Genomic DNA, 18,099 nt, shown 5'->3' on the forward strand with positions numbered 1-18,099 from the left:
TTTTTTTGAGGAATGTATTTTGAAGAATGTTAACCTTGACTTCTATAGGGAGAAAAAAAAACAGACATATCTTAAATGATCTTTTTTTATGTTCCACAGACAAAAAGTCATAGGCTACAGGTGTGGAATTATAAAGGCTGAGTAAATGCTTTTATTGGGGTGAACTATCCCTTTAAAAACAATAAAAATTTGTGAAGAGTGAACATCTAATTTATGTAAGACACTGATACGTATCTTTCATCAGGCTCTCATTGAATTTATTTTACTTCAATTACAATTAATTATAACTATTACAAAGGACATACAACATATTTGAAGAGAAAAAGCTTCATCCTTAATCCATATGATCCAGGCTTTAAAGCTGTTTCCTTCGGTCCAAATGGACCCGACGCATTTAAATATCTTTTTTTTTTAAATCATAGCTTCATCGGAATGGTATGAAATTTTTTGACTTTTTTGGTACTTGGTATATGAACATCCAAAAAAATTGGGGACAGGATTTGAATAATCTAAGTGGTTGTAAAAAAAATTGTCACACTCAGGACCTTCGGCCGAAATGGACCCGGCATAGGAAATGAATGGGAAATTGGCAAAAATGTGAAAATACCGAGTTTTTTTGTGCGTACAATCTACAAATCAGCCACGATCCAGAAAAAAAGCACACAACAGTGAAGGGGTGAATCTATAAAACATCAAGAGTGCAAAACAGACATATCCACACACACACACACACACACACACACACACACACACACACACACACACACACACACACACACACACACACACACACACACACACACACACACACACACACACACACACACACACAAACACACTTTTATACATAAACAAACTAAAAAATTCAGATTTCATATGTGTTTTGAATTTTTAAAATGCTCAGTTTGTCCACCAGATGGCATCCATCTCATTTCAAAAATTGCTTTCATGAGGTCTAGGCTTGACTCTAAAATGAAATACAGCTTTAAAAAAAATATATATATTTTTTTTATAATTTTCTATTATATTCAATGGGGGGGAAATTGGGGGAAAATGGGTCATATTTATTGCATAAATATTAATTATAAATCATAAAATTATCTCAAAACACCAAAAAAGAAAAGAAAAAATATTATAAAAAACAAGTAAAAAAAAAAAAAGATGATTTTCTTTTAATAAATATGAATCCCGCCCCTCCGGCCCATTTGGACCCGAAGGTCCTGAGTGTGACTCTGAAACGAAGGACCCCAGAGGGTTAAATTATCTTTTGTAATTGCCCTAACAAAATATACCTTCTTGCACAAAATCCAGAGTTTAACTGTAGTAAGGCTATTAGTAAGATCATGGTAGAGCCGTTTCTCGAGGGGCAAAATGTGGTGATGATTCTAGGGTCACACATTTGGAGTGGGTCACATTCTAGGGTCACACACCCTAGCCTTTTGCCGTTACCCATGCGATCCAATTGAAAACAAAATGAAAAACAAAATATAAAATCTCTATATTTTAGAGTCTGGCAGCAGCTGTCAATTAATCCGTCACTGCAGGTCTCAGGTGCACCCCCAAACACCCCCCCCCCCCCCCGCACACCCCCCCCCCCCCTGCACCCCCCCCCCCCGCACCCCCTGCACCCCCTGCACCCCCCCCCCCCCCCAACTTCAGCCCCGCCCTCGGTTCGTCCCCTCTATCTCTGCTGGGCTCTGCCCACTTTTCCAGCATTTTTCAAATATTGCCAGTGGGTGGAGTCAGACTCTGACCAGGGGTTTAGACACATTTAAACACATTTTTTAGCCTAGTGAATGCTGCAGATATAGAGTGAAACTGTGGAAAACGTTGTGAACTTTTAGCCTTTGGGCGCTCCAAGCAAGGTTGCCATTTGACGAAGATGTGTACAGTACTCTAACCCAAATTACATACTACCATGGAGTCTTTGAGAGTTGTAATTACACCGTTCAAATGATCTAAAGGAAACTCACAAAGAAACCAGTGACCTTCAGTCAGTGCCAGATTCAAATGCTTAATTTCAAGGTAAGCTACATTTATCTCAGGCACACATAAGGCTCTCAGAGAAATCTCATTGTTCTAAGAGTGGAAGCCTAAAACAAGACACTGAAATTAAGATTTGAATCCAAAAAGATTCAAGTGTGATACAAGATGGCTAACAAGACTGACTTAAAAAAAATGGAAGACCATTCAATTTGCAGTTACATAGCTAATAGATTAGAAAGTGTGTGTACACCACACAATGACTAATTCTCCAATTATCACCACACCAACTATTCCTGATTAACAACCATGTTAATATATAAAATAGCTGGGGAAATAAGAAGTAGGACATTTCAGGATCTGCAGGTGGTCTTCAAGGATACAGGAAAGCTTTCTTAATTAAGTTACAAAGTTACATCATTCATACCTATATCACTCTTGAACTCTTCCTGAAAATTTCCCCAGCTCCTTGTGCACTATCCATTCACTGTCTTGGACACCTGACATCAAACAAGGCTCACCTTACATCCACATCATAAAACTAGTGGCATGGATCAAAGTGGATGGAGTTATTTCACTAGTTCACCTGCCCATTAAGCCTTAAAGATTAATAGTAAACTAACTTGGCTTGCTGTCCTTTGAGGAGGCTCGAACTCCAAGTTAACAAAACAGTGAGAATCAAGAAGGTAATTATGAGGAATTCATGTTTAGTTTAGTTGATGTTGTAAATTTTATGTATGTATTATGCATATAGTGTTAGCTATGAAATCAGTAGCCTACCACTTTCATTAGTTACATTTGTTAACATGAACTAATAATGAACTGCACTTCTACAGCATTTATTAATCCTAGTTAATATTAATTTCAGCATTTACTAAAACATTATTCAAATCAAAAGTTGTATTTGTTAACATTAGTTAATGCACTGACTGTGACATAACATGAACAAACAATTAACAGGTGTATTATTATTATTAACTAAGATTAACAAATACAGTAAAAAATGTGTTGCTCGTTAGTTCATGTTAGAGTTCATGTTAGTTAATAGTACATGAATAATAAACAAATTAACCTTATTGTAAAGTGTTACTATTAAATCAATGATATAAATTCCTTACAATTTAGAGTTGGACATGGACTTAAGATTTCACTTCACTAGATGTATTTCCCCAATACGGTGTACATTTTAGGACATCCTTAGGATCGCAATCACCTCCCCAGCTGCGACCTATCATCTCACCTTTAAATACTCACTGAAATTTCCTCTCTTTGTCAGATCGTTGTTTGATGTTTCCCCGTGTGTGATCCTGTTCCCGTCATCGTCTTGTCCTGTTTCCAGTCTGGTTCCTCGGTTCTTCACGTTTGGATTATTCATAACATCATCACCACAGCACTTCACTCCTGATTACTGACCGTCTTGTCCCTGCGTTACCAGCCTGTTGTGTGTGCTCTGACTGTGTGTGTGTTACACAATTAAATGAGTTTTACTCGCATTCTGCTTCCGCATCTTCTATCCCGGAGAGGGAGGCTATGGAGAAATATATTTCTGATTCTCTAGCAACGAAGTTTCTCCGCCCTTCCTCTTCTCCAGCGGGGGCGGGGTTCTTTTTTGTGGGGAAGAAGGATGGATCACTGCGACCTTGTATTGATTACCGAGGGATGAACAGCATCACGGTAAAGAATACCTATCCTTTGCCGTTGATGTCTTCAGCCTTCGAGAGGTTGCAGGGAGCATCTATCTTCACTGAATTGGACTTAAGAAACGCTTATCATTTTGTTCGCATCAGGGAGGGGGATGAATGGAAGACTGCTTTTGACACCCCTAGGGGGCACTTTGAATACTTGGTCATGCCTTTCGGGTTGTCCAACTCCCCAGTATTCTTCCAGGCACTCGTCAACGACGTGCTGAGAGATATTGTTGACCAGTTCATATATGTTTACCTGGATGACATATTGATATTTTCATCTTCTCTCCAGGAACACGTTCAGCACGTCCGACGAGTGCTTCAGAGGTTGCTAGAGAATGGTCTTTTTGTCAAGGCCGAGAAATGCGTTTTTTATGCACAGTCTCTTCCGTTTTTAGGATTCACTGTGTCGACTGAGGGAATTCGCATGGATCCTGAGAGGGTTAAGGCTGTGGTGGATTGGCCAAGTCCAGAATCTCGTAAGGCCCTACAGAGGTTTGTGGGGTGGTGATGGCGCAGTGGATAAGACGCATGCATTTGGTGTTAGAGACCCGGGTTCGAATCCACTGTGAGACACCAATGTGTCCCTGAGCAAGACACTTAACCCCTAGTTGCTCCAGAGGCGTGCGACCTCTGACATATATAGCAATTGTAAGTCGCTTTGGATAAAAGTGTCAACTAAATGAATAAATGTAAATGTAAATGTTGTGGGGTTCACCAATTTTTACCGCCGGTTTATTCGCAATTTCAGCCAACTGGCCGCTCCTCTGACCGCCTTGACCTCCCCCAGAACTACGTACAGGTGGTCAGACGCTGCTGAGGCAGCTTTTGCCAAACTAAAAAGCCGCTTCGTTTCAGCTCCCATCCTCACCGCCCCTGATACATCACGTCAGTTCGTGGTGGAGGTCGATGCGTCAGAGGTGGGGGTAGGTGCAGTGATATCCCAGCGTTCTCCCACAGACGAAAGGATGCATCCGTGCGGGTTTTTGTCACATCGCTTATCCCCTGCCAAACGTAATTATGACATTGGTAACCGAGAGTTGTTGGCAGTCAAGTTAGCGTTGGAGGAATGGCGTCACTGGTTAGAAGGGTCAGGGGTACCTTTTATCGTCTGGACTGATCATAACAATTTGGAATACATCAGAACTGCTAAAAGAATGAACTCCAGGCAGGCTCGGTGGGCACTTTTTTTCTGACGTTTTGATTTTACTCTCTCGTACCGCCCGGGTTCTAAAAACATCAAACCTGATTCTTTGTCGCGCATTTTTGATCGCTCCGAACGCCCGTCTACTCCCGAGTGCCTTTTGCCGGAGAATCTATTCATCTCCACACTCGTATGGGAGGTCGAATCGAGGGTCAGAACGCCCCTTGAAGGGGTAACGCCTCCGCCCGGTGGCCCACCGAATCGTTTATTTGTGCCAGAGGGATTACGGTCTGACGTTATTCAGTGGGGTCATTGCTCCAACGTGGCTTGTCATCCAGGAGTTAATCGCACTAGTTTTTTAGTCAAGCAACGGTTCTGGTGGCCACTTATGGCTCGACATTCACAGTTTTGTTTTGGCTTGCTCGGTTTGTGCCACTGGTAAGACTTCCAATCGACCCCCAGATGGGTTACTTCAACCGCTGCCTGTCCCTTCGAGACCCTGGTCCCATATCGCTCTAGATTTGATCACCGCCCTCCCACCCTCCCAGGGTAACACGGTTGTTTTAACTGTGGTGGACCGATTCTCGAAGGCGGCACACTTTATTCCCTTACCCAAATTGCCCTCAGCTAAGGAGACAGCGTTGACAGTCTTTGATCACGTCTTTCGCTTACATGGCCTCCCGATAGACGTGGTCTCCGAAAGACCCCAGTTTGTGTCCAAGTTTTGGCGAGAGTTTTGAAGGCTACTGGGAGCGACTGTTAGTCTGTCCTCAGGGTTTCATCCCCAGAGCAATGGCCAAACCGAGAGAGCCAACCAGTATTTGGAAAGGGTGTTGCGATGTTTGGTTTCCAAGAACCCTTCCTCATGGAGTCAACAACTGTCTATGGTGGAGTACGCCCACAACAAATTATCATTGTCATCCACCGGTGTGTCTCCGTTTGAATGTAGTGTAGGGTACCAGCCACCTATTTTTCCCAGTCTGGAGTCCGAGGTCGCGGTTCCCTCCGCTCACGCTTTCGTCCAGAGGTGTCACCGCTCATGGACTAGAGCCCGTGAGACTCTACTCCAGGTGGAGGCGCGCACCAAGGCCAAGGCCGATCGCCACCGGTCGAAGCCTCACGTATACGTCGTCGGTCAAAAAGTGTGGCTTTCTACTAAGAACATTCCTCTCCGCTCCGTCTCTAAAAAACTTGCTCCCAAATTTATTGGCCCGTTTACTGTCACCAAAATCATTAGTCCGCCTTAACTTGCCTCCAGTGTACAGGAGGATTCATCCCGTCTTTCATGTATCTAAAATCAAACCCGTGTTTCACTCTCACACTCTCCCGCCGCATCTCGTAGAAGGAGAACCCACTTATTCAGTCAACCGTATTCTGGACTCTAGGCGGAGTGGACGTGGATTCCAGTACTTGGTGGACTGGGAAGGTTACGGTCCGGAGGAGAGAAGTTGGGTACCTGCTAGAGACATCCTGGATCACTCCCTTATTGATGATTAAAATCGACAGGTAGGGGAGCCTGGGACCACCATCTTCTATCGTGATAGTCAGGTGTCAGGTCTCGTACAATTAGGCATCAGACGAAACAGCCTCAGACAAAAAGGCATCAGACATAAAGGCATCGTACGAAATGAATATGAAGCCCAAAATATGAATGCAACGCGTGTAGTTAAACACTTAGCATTTTCCTCCCATAGAAAGCCATTATAAAACGCATAATGGGGCTTAATGCAGATTAGAATGTCCCCTTATTATGTCGAAATAGCAAGTTATTATGTCGAAATAACAAGATATTATGTCAAAATAACGAGATATTATATCGAAATAACAGATATTATGTCGAAAAATAATGACTTATGTCGAAATAACGAGATTATGTCGAAATAACGACTTATAATGTCCAAATAACGAGATGTGTTGAAATAACGACTTTATATCTGGAAAAAAAACAAGATACGTTTTCGTTTTCTTTCTTCACAGCCTGAATATAATTGCTTCCAATAATTATTTTTGCGGGTGCTATCCGGGTTCTTTGGTCTTTCTTGGGGGTGCTGAAGCACCTGCTAGCCCCTCCCTAGTGCCGCCCATGATACAAATAAAAAATGTTTACAGCAATGTTAAATCAAGATCAAGCAGTTTTAATCAAGCAGTCTAATAGCTCGAAAGAACGCTTTAAACTCACGATCGTGAAAACTATCGATAGTTTGCCAACATACCAGCTATAGCTAGTTGAAATATGTCATCTAACTTTTTTAAACGTGCAAATAAAACTCCCGAAATGCATGTTCTCTTCTAGTGTAACATTTGATGAAAGAAAATATACAAATATATCATGAGGGGTTACCGCCTCCATCAGCTGTTGTTGTATCCGATCTGAACCGCGTACATGTGACGTCACATGGGGCGGGGCAATGCGAACCTCTAAACTCCACCTGAGTCCGTTTCGCACAATGCCTTAGGGCTGATGCCTTTTAGTCTGATCCTTTTTGTCTGAGGCTGTTTCGTCTGATGCCGTTTCGTCTGATGCCGTTTCGTCCGATGCCGTTTCGTCCGATGCCTTTATGTCTGATGCTTTTTTGTCTGAGGCTGTTTTGTCTCATGCCGTTTCGTACGATGCCTTTATGTCTGATGCCTTTTTGTTTGAGGCTGTTTCGTCTGATGCCTAATTGCATGAGACCTGACACCTGACATTGTTTTTCCTGAGACCTGAAGCTTTTCAGTCTGAGTTTCAGTCTCATGCCGTTTTGTCCAATGACTGAAGCCTTTTAGTCTGAGGCATGATGCCTTGTCTTCATATGTCTGAGGTCTGAGGATGTCCTAAAATGTACACCGTACCCCAAGCTAATAACACTTTCCTTGGATAAAAACGAATGAAATTGTCAGACTCAGAATGAAATTGTCAGACTCAGAAATCGAGTTCTCCTTTTATTTTAGGTAAGCATTACTCGCATGCTGCCACAACTTTTACAGTAGCATGGTAGGATAAATGTAACTTTTCCATATCTTAACGTTACCTGCTGCTCCTGTAGTTTGAAGACTTGTTGCACATAGCGCTGCAGAGGAAACTCCGCCTAGCACTTCATCTCCGCCAAATGCTTCCGCCAAATTTATTTTTTAATATATAATAATTGTTATTATTATTGTAAGTGGAAATAGTGTATAAGTGTATTGTTATCTATAATACTATTTATAATAATAATTATTATTATTATTAACAACTTTGGGAGGTGACACAAGCGATTGGTGTGTGATACTTTTTGGGTGCGAGGCATGCACAGTCAGCGCCTGAGGGTGCTGGGTGTGTTCAATGAGAAATATCTCGAAGCACACAGCTGTTGACCGCCTTATCTTCTTTTAATTCAGGCTATCATTTAAAATGTGTTTCACGTATGTATTCATTATGGCTGCATTTAATTCGGAGGAATTAAAAAGGTGAGGATAATGTTCCCACCGGTTTTTAAATCGAGTGAGCGTTTTTAATTAATTCCTATGGAAGTTGAGCTTCCATAGGAATGAACTGAAAATGCTCGCTCTGTTCTGCTCGCTCCGCGCCAGTGAATACGCACCGCTATGAATGCCCGTGTGGCCATGCACATTTTACTTTCGCTTTCAAATTAGCGCAGTTAATTTTCGTTTTCAAACTCGGGGGTGGATTGCTTGAATGGTGAGTTAATTAGCCTATTATTCTTAATGAAAAACACAACAACAAAACAGTACAATGACAAATTTGCTTAAATAGGCGCTTTTACATTTCGCTTGACACCAAATATTCCGCCATCATCTTGTCAGTCATCTCCTCACTCTCATGATAAATGAAATCTGACTCGTGCTGCTGATCTGTGCTGCGTAACACCGTAAACAACGACTATTGTAGCAAGCCTACTGTGTGAGAAAAAAAATTGTAGTTTTAGTTTTTAAAAAAGTTTAAGTGTCAGTACGACATTAAACTACTATATATAATGTTGAAAATAATGTATACTAATGCAATGGGGGAATATTTGTTGGTCTTGATAATGCCAAATGTCTCATGTTACCAGGAAAAAGTGGGCTACATTATTTTAAATATATCTAGTAGTCAGTGACAGAGTGCAAGCATATTCGTCTAAAATAATTCTGTATTTTCAGCTTCAGAATCATGAATATTTTTATTCTGGTATCACCATTGTCCTGTGCATTGGGTTACCAGCACCAAGTCCAAGCCTATTCTTTTCCACCCCCAATGTAATACCAATTTAGCATTGTATCAAATGTAACAGTAAATTTTTCGTTAACCTTTGACCATTTGTCTTGGAGTATTGCAATAATATCGTATTGTGAGTTCAGTATCGTGATATGTATCGAATTGTGACATGAGGGTATCGTTACACCCCTAGCCCAAACTGATTGAAATTTCAATCGGTTTGAGAGGGGTGGGATAAACCTTTTCTAATCCGTTCGATAGGACACGTAAACACTTGATTGGATTAAAAACTGAAGCTGGAAAGTTTTGCACACATGCAATGATGTAGAAATGGCGTTAAGGAGTTATGATGCACGGAAGAGCTGATGTTGTTGTTGAATATGGTGGGTGTTAAATGAATGGGTGTTTTTTTATTGCTTGATAAACATAAGCACATGGCACAAAGCTTTGTGTGCTTATCATCTCCTAATTAGGGCTCCGAAATATATCCTGTATATTAAGTCTGCATTTTAAAAAAAAGTAAAGGAGTATGGTTAGGTTGGGACAACAGCGGGAAACTCAGATTCACTTTATTTTGGTCCCTACAACATTCTGTTGACTATAAGTAACATTGCACCTACATGTCTACTAATTAGACTGATATAATAAGCTGACATGTAGTTGCAAAATTACTTATGACCAAGTAGAATGTCTGTTGGAGGACCATCACAATAAAGAGTTAGCAGATATTAAGCAGACGGTCTACTAATACTCTAATGAGAGTTAGTTGACATGTAGTTGCAAAGTTACTAATAGTCAACAGAATGTTCAAAAGGGACCATCAAAATAAAGTGTTACCGGAAACTCTGTATATACGTGCAGACATCCAGATCACTTTATTTCACGTTCATGTAAACATAAAGTCATAAAAAGTGAAGTGACGTGTAGCCAAGTATGGTGTCCCATACTTGGAATTTGTGCTCTGCATTTCACCCATCTATGTGCACACACACAACAGTGAGTATTGAACACACACACACCCGGAGAAGTAGGCAGCCATTTTTTCTGTGGCGCCCAGGGAGCGATTGGGGGTTAGGTGCCTTACTCAAGGGCACCTCAGTTGTGGTTAAGAGAGTGGAAGAGTAACTTCAGAGCTGTTCATTCACTCCCCCCAACAACATTTCCTGCTCATACTGAGATTCGAACACACAATCTTCAGGTTACAAGTCTGACTCTAACCATTAGGCCACAACTTCCCCCATGTTGAAATCATGTTGATTTCATTCTTGAAAGAAAACATTTTCTTGTAATCGTGGCTAATATCTGCATGGAGCATATTAAGCTGTGAATTAATTTCAGACAATTAAGAGGTATTTCAATACAGTGCTGTCTAGCAAGCATTAACAATTACCTTCAGCTTGATTAGAACTACTAGCTATGAATAAGCTACACTATTATCTGTTATCATATTCATAACTTATTTAATGTATCATGGCCTCTCCTAGTGTAAAGATGAACTGTGAAAACAAGTTTTATACCTCCTCAAGATAATAGCAACAGCCAAACAGAGAGACACCATTTAGGGAAGTTCAAACTTTTCACCCTTTCATGATTACTGATAATCTCTCCTTGACAACAACTTCATAGTTTCCATACTAAAGCCCAGCTCAAACCACCATTATTCTAGTACCTCATTATTCGACATGGCCTCATAAAAAACGTCTTCCTAAAAAAAGGCACATGGAAAGTCCAATGATGTTTGATAATTTCCAAAACGTGGATTCATGCAAATAATGTTTCAGAACCACAAAGAGCTACACATGCAAAGCACACCTCTACAACTGTACACAAAGTACACAAGTACAACGTGAAGAACAGTGAAACCATACAAACATTGTATCAGGTGCACCAACATTAAAATGGAAATCATATGATCACTGTACTCATTGTGTACATACCCGATGCTTTTCAATCTATCAGGAGATTTATATTTGTGCCTATAATGATTATTGTTTGCATTAAGGGTATGAGTAAGATTTAGGTTTAGGGGTAGGGTAATATGCACTCATAACCACAGTCTCCATCGTTTCCTGTCTCCACAAACACTTAATAAAATAAAAATTCCAAAAACCCCTATGGCATAAGCCATTACAGTACTATATATCCACATTATTATAAAATACTGTTATAATTATTATTACTAAATACTATTATTATAATACTCTAATAATAATATATGTTACTATTTACACTCCAAATTACTGTAAGATGCATATTATCAGAAATATTTTCAACTCCTTAACACCTTTAGGAAAAAAAATACTAAAAGAATAAATATGATGCCACATTACACGGTTCTTGATGCAAATACTTCAGGGACAATCCAAAACACAATGTACTTTGTACACGAGAAGCCAAGTTTAATTCTGTGTAAATAAAGCAACATACATCAAAACCAAGCAGGTAGCCAAATAGACAGCATTCTGGGGCATCTAAAAAAAAGATTCGACTCCAAACAAGCCGATATGTTTCTCCAAATGCGAACGTTTTTGTAGATTTCGCGCGAAAAAAAACAATTGATTGGCAGGTTCATTCACCTGCGCTGCTTGACAGAACATACAATGTCCCTGTAGTTTAAAGCATCAACCACACCGCGATTTAAATAGCTCTCAACATAATATAATCGTTTCAAAACAACATCATGTTTTGAGAAAAAAACAACAACAACAACACAAACTAAGCAGAAGGATTATGAAGTGTCGCAGGCACTGAGTATCATACTCACCATCTGTAATTGCACTACTGTCAGTGGAGGCATATTCAGCACACTCATAAGTCTCGCAGACGTCGGAACGGACAAGATCGTTTCCACATTTATAGTTTAAGGGATAAGGTCAGAATGTACCCACCCACTTTGTGGCACTGCAGTCCGTCCTCTGGCTGTTTCTCTGGCTTGAATCTTTTTTTTTTTTTTTACCTGCGGAAAGTACACTTTTGATGAAGCCAGTATGAAATAAATGCGTATTTTTAGATTATTCGGGAAATGTGGCAGCGCATGGATCAAACTACGATGGGATATTTCAGGCTATTTATGCCAGTAACTCCTTTCATCACATGTTCCGGAAAGATACAACCAGAATGAAAATTGCTATTTGTAATGTCCGGATTTTTTCTTACTCTAAAGTTATTTATTAATAAGGAATTACAAGCAGTGACGGCTGGTTAGCGCGCAAACTGAATCACAATGTTAGTAATGCAAGACACTGAATATAATTGATAAAAAACCATTTAACAAGATATAATAATTTATCATTACTGCTTAGCTAAAAAAAATGGAAAATTCAACTGTTAAAGCATGGAATAATGTAGCCTACCACGAATCAGTGAATTTGAGTTTAATATGGGTATATTATCAATAATAAAGTAATCATTAAAAAAAAGTATCAGCCATTTGTATCAATGCGATTCAGAAATGAAGGCCATGATACTAATGTTATCCACTAGAGGGAGGCAAAGGATAGCAAATCCGTTGAAGATCTCAATTTAAAGACTGTGAAATTGTTCGATAAATTTACTTTTAGTAAGAAAAAAAAATCAAAACAAACAAAAAAACATATTATTTCATTATAGTTTCATAAAGTTTAATAAAGCCCAATACAATAAGTTTGCAAAAAACATCTTGGTTACTAACGTAACCTCAGTTCCCTGAGAGAAGGGAACGAGTATTGCGTAAGTAGCTTATGCTATGCGAAAAACTCCTTTTTTCGAGAATACTGAAGCCTAATTTTTTTAAAGGCAGTGCAGCGCCTAGAGCGGTCATTGGCTGTGCTGTGGCAACTGCACAAACCTATGGCGAGACGGCTCATGTGCGCGAACCAATCAGGTCGCTTTGAGCCCTGGTAGTCCCATAGTCCGCCAGAATGGATGTGGCTTATATTATATAAGGTCCTATTCTCCCCCATACAAGCAGGTTAAATCAACTGAAGCGATCCCCTGATCTAAGCACAGTAGCGTGGCGGGTTCCGCAATACTCATTCCCTTGGGAGAGAGTGCAATCCACGATGGCGTAACGTGCGAGGCTTGTACCCAGTCTGTCCCATGTATATCGTCTTGTCTTATCGTTTCAGTCTTGGTTTTCTAAAGTTTCTAAAGTTTTATTAGACTTTTTAAATTATTTTTTAAATTTTGTCACACCCAGACGCAAATTCTCTGGTCACATGCCTTTAGCCCAGGGACTAATACTATGTAGCCCTGTGTGTGTCTCACCTTTCGCTGGGCCGAGGAGAGGATCCAGCTCCAGGACGTCTGCTGTTGCTGACGACTAGAAAACCGACGCCCAAACAAACTACATCGCTGACGTATTCTTCGGATGTGCCCCGACTACGGCGGGATTTCCAGCACGATGAGGTCACCGTGAGTAATTTGCTGGATTCGGTCGGACTTGCTTGCTATTGCCCTTGACATCAGCCCTAGCATAGACAGCTTGATAGCGGATCTGCGGCTGTATAGCATTACAATCATCGGCAGGCTAGCTTTGGTGGCTAACCCTGCCTCCACATCAGCTCTCGGGACCTCGCTGTTTCTCTGGCATTTTTTCGGATTACATATACTTAACAGGACTCTTGTGGTCTACTGGAACATTACAGGTCTACAAGTCACGTCTGCTGACCCAGAGACTGTTCAAGTCACGTCTGCCGACCCAGAGACTGTTCAAGTCACGTCTGCCGATCCAGAGACTGTTCAAGTCACGCCTGCCGATCCAGAGACTGTTCAAGTCACGCCTGAGCGCTCAGCGGAGCCAGTATCTGTTACTGAGCCGGTATCTGCTCATGAGCCAATGTTTTTTCCTGTGTTTGTGTCTGTCCTTGTGGCCGTTACTGTTCTAGTGTCTGCTGTACCTGAGCCGGAGCCAGTGTCTGCTGTTCCTGAGCCGGAGCCAGTGTCTGCTGTTCCTGAGCCGGAGCCAGTGTCTGCTGTTCCTGAGCCGGAGCCAGTGTCTGCTGTTCCTGAGCCGGAGCCAGTGTCTCCTGTTCCTGAGCCGGAGCCAGTGCCTGCTCAGGAACAGCAGACACTGGCTCCGGCTCAGGAACAGCAGACACTGGCTCCGGCTCAGGAACAGCAGACACTGGCTCCGGCTCAGGAACAGCAGACACTGGCTCCAGTAACGGCCACAAGGACAGACACAAACACAGGAACAAACATTGGCCCATGAGCAGATACCGGCTCAGGAACAGATACTGGCTCCGCTGAGCGCTCAGGCGTGACTTGAACAGTCTCTGGATCGGCAGCCGTGACTTGAACAGTCTCTGGATCGGCAGACGTGACTTGAACAGTCTCTGGGTCGGCAGCCGTGACTTGAACAGTCTCTGGGTCGGCAGACGTGACTTGAACAGTCCCTGGGTCGGCAGACGTGACTTGAACAGTCTCTGGGTCGGCAGACGTGACGTGAACAGTCTCTGGGTCGGCAGACGTGGCGTGAACAGTCTCTGGGTCGGCAGAGGTGACGTGAACAGCTCTGGGCTGGATGGGACCAGCGGTGAGGGCTCTGGGCTGGACGGGACCAGCGGTGAGGGCTCTGGGCGCTCTGCTTAGACGTGGCGAGGCTCTGGCTTGATGTGAAGAACAGAGCTTAACCGAATGGCAATGTAAAGATATTGAGCTAGAGTGTAGTGAGGGGTATTGTCAGGCATGAGGTAGTTAAGAAGTTCATTGAATCCATGGCGAAAAATGTCCTTTAAGACAGCATCTTTAAAGTTCACCCCATGGCTAAGCTCACAAAACTCATCGACAAAATCCTCAATAGAACGGTTACCTTGGCGGAGGTGGAAGAGACAAACTGCTGGATCCATGTTGGCGAAGTCTTCTGTTATGAACTGCTCAGAGACAAGAAGTTTGAGGATCCAAATGCAGTTTATTAAAGTTAATCCAAATCGTAATCAGAATCCAGGAAAAGGTCATACACAGGCAGGCAGTCCAAACAAACAGACAAATCCAGAGGGTGAGGCAGGAATGGGAAAACCAGGACACGGGCAGAGATCAAAAACCAGGAGCAAAGAAAACAAAGGAAACGCACAGCAATGCAGTGGGATAACGTACAAGACTTCGCAGGGAATGATGAGGTGAATCAGGCTTGTATGGGGTTCACTAAACAATATAATGAGACACAGGTGAATGTGATAATCAGAGATGATGAGTCCAGGCAGTGAATTATGGGAAATGTAGTTGTGAGTGAACAATGATAGTCTGATGTGGAGTGCCCTCAGCTGGCTCTCAAGGGCACTCCAGCTGATAACCGTTACACTTGGCTTAAGAAATCCATACAAAATTCAGAAATATCTATCCCAAACTATAACATCTTCCGCCAAGACAGATCTGCAAAAGGGGGTGGAGTTGTATTCTATTGTAGAGGAAACCTACAATACCTGTTGTTCTATCTAGGTCTGAACCCAAAATGTTTGAGCTCTTCTAAAAATTTATTTTTCCAAAGATAAGTCACTTACAGTAGCTGCTTGTTATAGATCCCTTCAGCCCCCAGTTGTGCTCTAGACACGCTATGCGAATTGATTGCCCCATACTTATCCCCTGAGTTCTTACTGATGGGAGATTTAAATTTAGACATGTTAAATGCCTCAACAAACATACTGTCTAAGTTGGACACCCTCAACCTCACACAAATGATCAATGAACCTACTAGATACAATTTAAAATCTGCAAACAAAGGCACTCTAATTGATATAGCTCTGACTAACATGCCTTCAAAATATACCCCAATGGTCTTCAGTCAAGATCTCAGTGATCACTGCCTCATTGCTTGTGTCTGTAATGGGGCTGCAAAGGCCTCCCCTCGTCACCATTAAACGATTATTAAAACACTTCAGTGAACAGGCCTTCCTAATAGATCTTGCCCAGATATCCTGGAAGGACATGGACCTGATACCAAATGTGGAGGATGCTTGGTTCTTTTTTAAGGATGCTTTCATTACCATCCTGAACAAGCATGCTCCTTTCAAAAAGCTCAGAACAAAAAAACAGATACAGTCCTTGGTTCACTCCGGAACTGACCGCCCTCAGCAAGAACAAAAACATTCTGTGGCGGACTGCACTAGCCTAAAAAAATCCTCATGATCTCTTCTTTTTAAGGAAAGCAGAAACCGGTACACACAGGCATTTAGGGAAGCTAAGACTAGTTTTTACAAACATAAATTTGCGTCTTGCAGCACCAATTCTAAAAAGTTTTGGGACACAGTCAAATCAATGGAGAACAAGAACACCTCCGCCCAACTGCCCACCACTTTATAGCTAGGAGACACTGTCACCACCAACAAGTCCGCTATAATAGAGGCCTTTGATAAGCACTTTGCTATGGGTGACCATGTGTTCCATCTGGCTACCTCCACCCGATGCAACAACTAAGCATCTATTGCAGCATCTGGCCCTAGCCCTCCACAATTCTCATTTAATGAAATCCAAACTGAAGATGTCTTGAGAGAACTACAACATCTTGATCCATACAAATCAGCTGGACCTGACAATCTGGACCCTTTTTCCTGAAAATGTCTGCTAAAATTATTGCTTCTCCCATTACTAGCCTTTTTAACCTCTCCCTTGTTTCATCAGAGATACCTAAAGACTGGAAAGCTGCTGCAGTTATCCCTATATTCAAAGGAGGGGACACTTCAGACCCAAATTGTTACAGAACCATCTCCATCCTGGCCTGCCTCTCAAAAGTATTTGAAAGTCAAATCAATAAACAGATATTAGGTCATCTTGAGTCCCACCATAGCCTCTCTGATATGCAATCTGGCTTCTAGAGCTGGACATGGGTGCACTTCAGCAACACTTAAGGTTTTAAATGATATCATAACAGGTATCGACCAAAGAAAACATTGTGCTGCTGTCTTCATTGACCTGGCCAAGGCTTTTGACTCTGTCAATCATAGCACCCTTAGCGGCAGACTCAAGGGTCTGGGCCTCTCAAACGAGTGCCTTGCCTGGTTTTCTAATTATATTTCTGATCGATTTCAGTGTGTTAAGTCTCTGGGCCTGCTGTCCGGGCCTCTGACTGTCTCTATGGGGGTGCCCCAGGGTTAGATCCTCGGGCCGACGTTATTTCCCATTTACATTAATGACGTTGCTCTTGCTGCAGGCAACTCTCTTATCCATCTCTATGCAGACGACACCATTCTACACACATCTGGCCCTACATTGGAGAACGTGTCGAAAACCCTCCAAAAGAGCTTTGAAGACCTGCAATTTGCTTTCCATGGCCTCCAACTGTCTTTAAACTCTTGTAAAACAAAATGCATGATTTTCAACCGGTCACACTCTGCACCTTCTTGCCCATTAAACATCACCACCCTGGACGGGTCCAAGCTGGAATATGTGGAGAAATACAAATACTTAGGGGTCTGGCTAGACCCCTCGCTCTCCTTCCAGACCCAAATAAACCATCTCCAGTCCAAGATCAAGTCTAGGATTGGTTTTCTATTCCAAAACAAGGGCTCATTTTCTTTTTCTGTAAAACATTCCCTTGTGAAAATGACCATCATCCCAATGCTTGACTTCAGTGATGTTGTCTACAGAACTGCTTCAAGTTCTCTCCTCAAGAAATTGGATGTTGTTTACCACAGTGCCATTTGTTTTGTATCCTACGCCCCATACAATACCCATCACTGCACCCTCTACTCATTAGTTGGATCGCCTTCGTTACACACCCGGCGCCTAAGCCACTGGTATCATCAATCAACAAGTCCTTATTAGGCAAAACACGATCTTACCTAAGATCTTTAATATCTGTAGCAGTACCTACAATCAACCTGCACTCGAGTAGATATATTTCTCTAGATGCTAAAAAAGCCCGCACCTCATTTGAATGCCTCTCTTTCCAATTTTATGTTTCAAATAATTGGAACAATTTACAAACATCTCTCAAACTAGAATCCAACGTTCCTATCACTACTTTTAAAGCATTACTTTCAAAATTACTAACGGACCGCTGCACATATTGATATTTCTGCCCTCTAATACCTTAGCACATTTACTAATGTTTTAACGCATCCTGTACATACTAAACTGAATAGCTATGTTTGAAACAACTTGCACTTTACCATGTTAGTCATGTTGCTTCGGGT

At 41.9% G+C, this 18,099-nt stretch overlaps 1 protein-coding gene across 2 annotated transcripts in view; it reads right to left on the reverse strand.

Annotated features, from left to right (window-relative positions):
- The window catches only part of LOC143715403 (tumor necrosis factor receptor superfamily member 11B-like), a 59,629-nt gene extending 47,760 nt beyond the window's left edge, over positions 1 to 11,869 (reverse strand). The window contains exon 1 of one of the 2 annotated variants that reach the window (XM_077207166.1): positions 11,754 to 11,869. In XM_077207166.1, the coding sequence (XP_077063281.1) occupies positions 11,754 to 11,801 (48 nt within the window). In that variant the 5' untranslated portion in view covers positions 11,802 to 11,869. The remainder of the gene's footprint in view (positions 1 to 11,753) is intronic. The other variant, XM_077207176.1, reaches the window with a different exon arrangement.
- Positions 11,870 to 18,099: the final 6,230 nt, after the last annotated feature.

Source organism: Siphateles boraxobius, unplaced genomic scaffold (genome assembly GCF_051911475.1).
Source record: "Siphateles boraxobius isolate OS27281-9 unplaced genomic scaffold, OSU_SipBor_1 12, whole genome shotgun sequence".
NCBI lineage: Eukaryota > Metazoa > Chordata > Actinopteri > Cypriniformes > Leuciscidae > Siphateles > Siphateles boraxobius.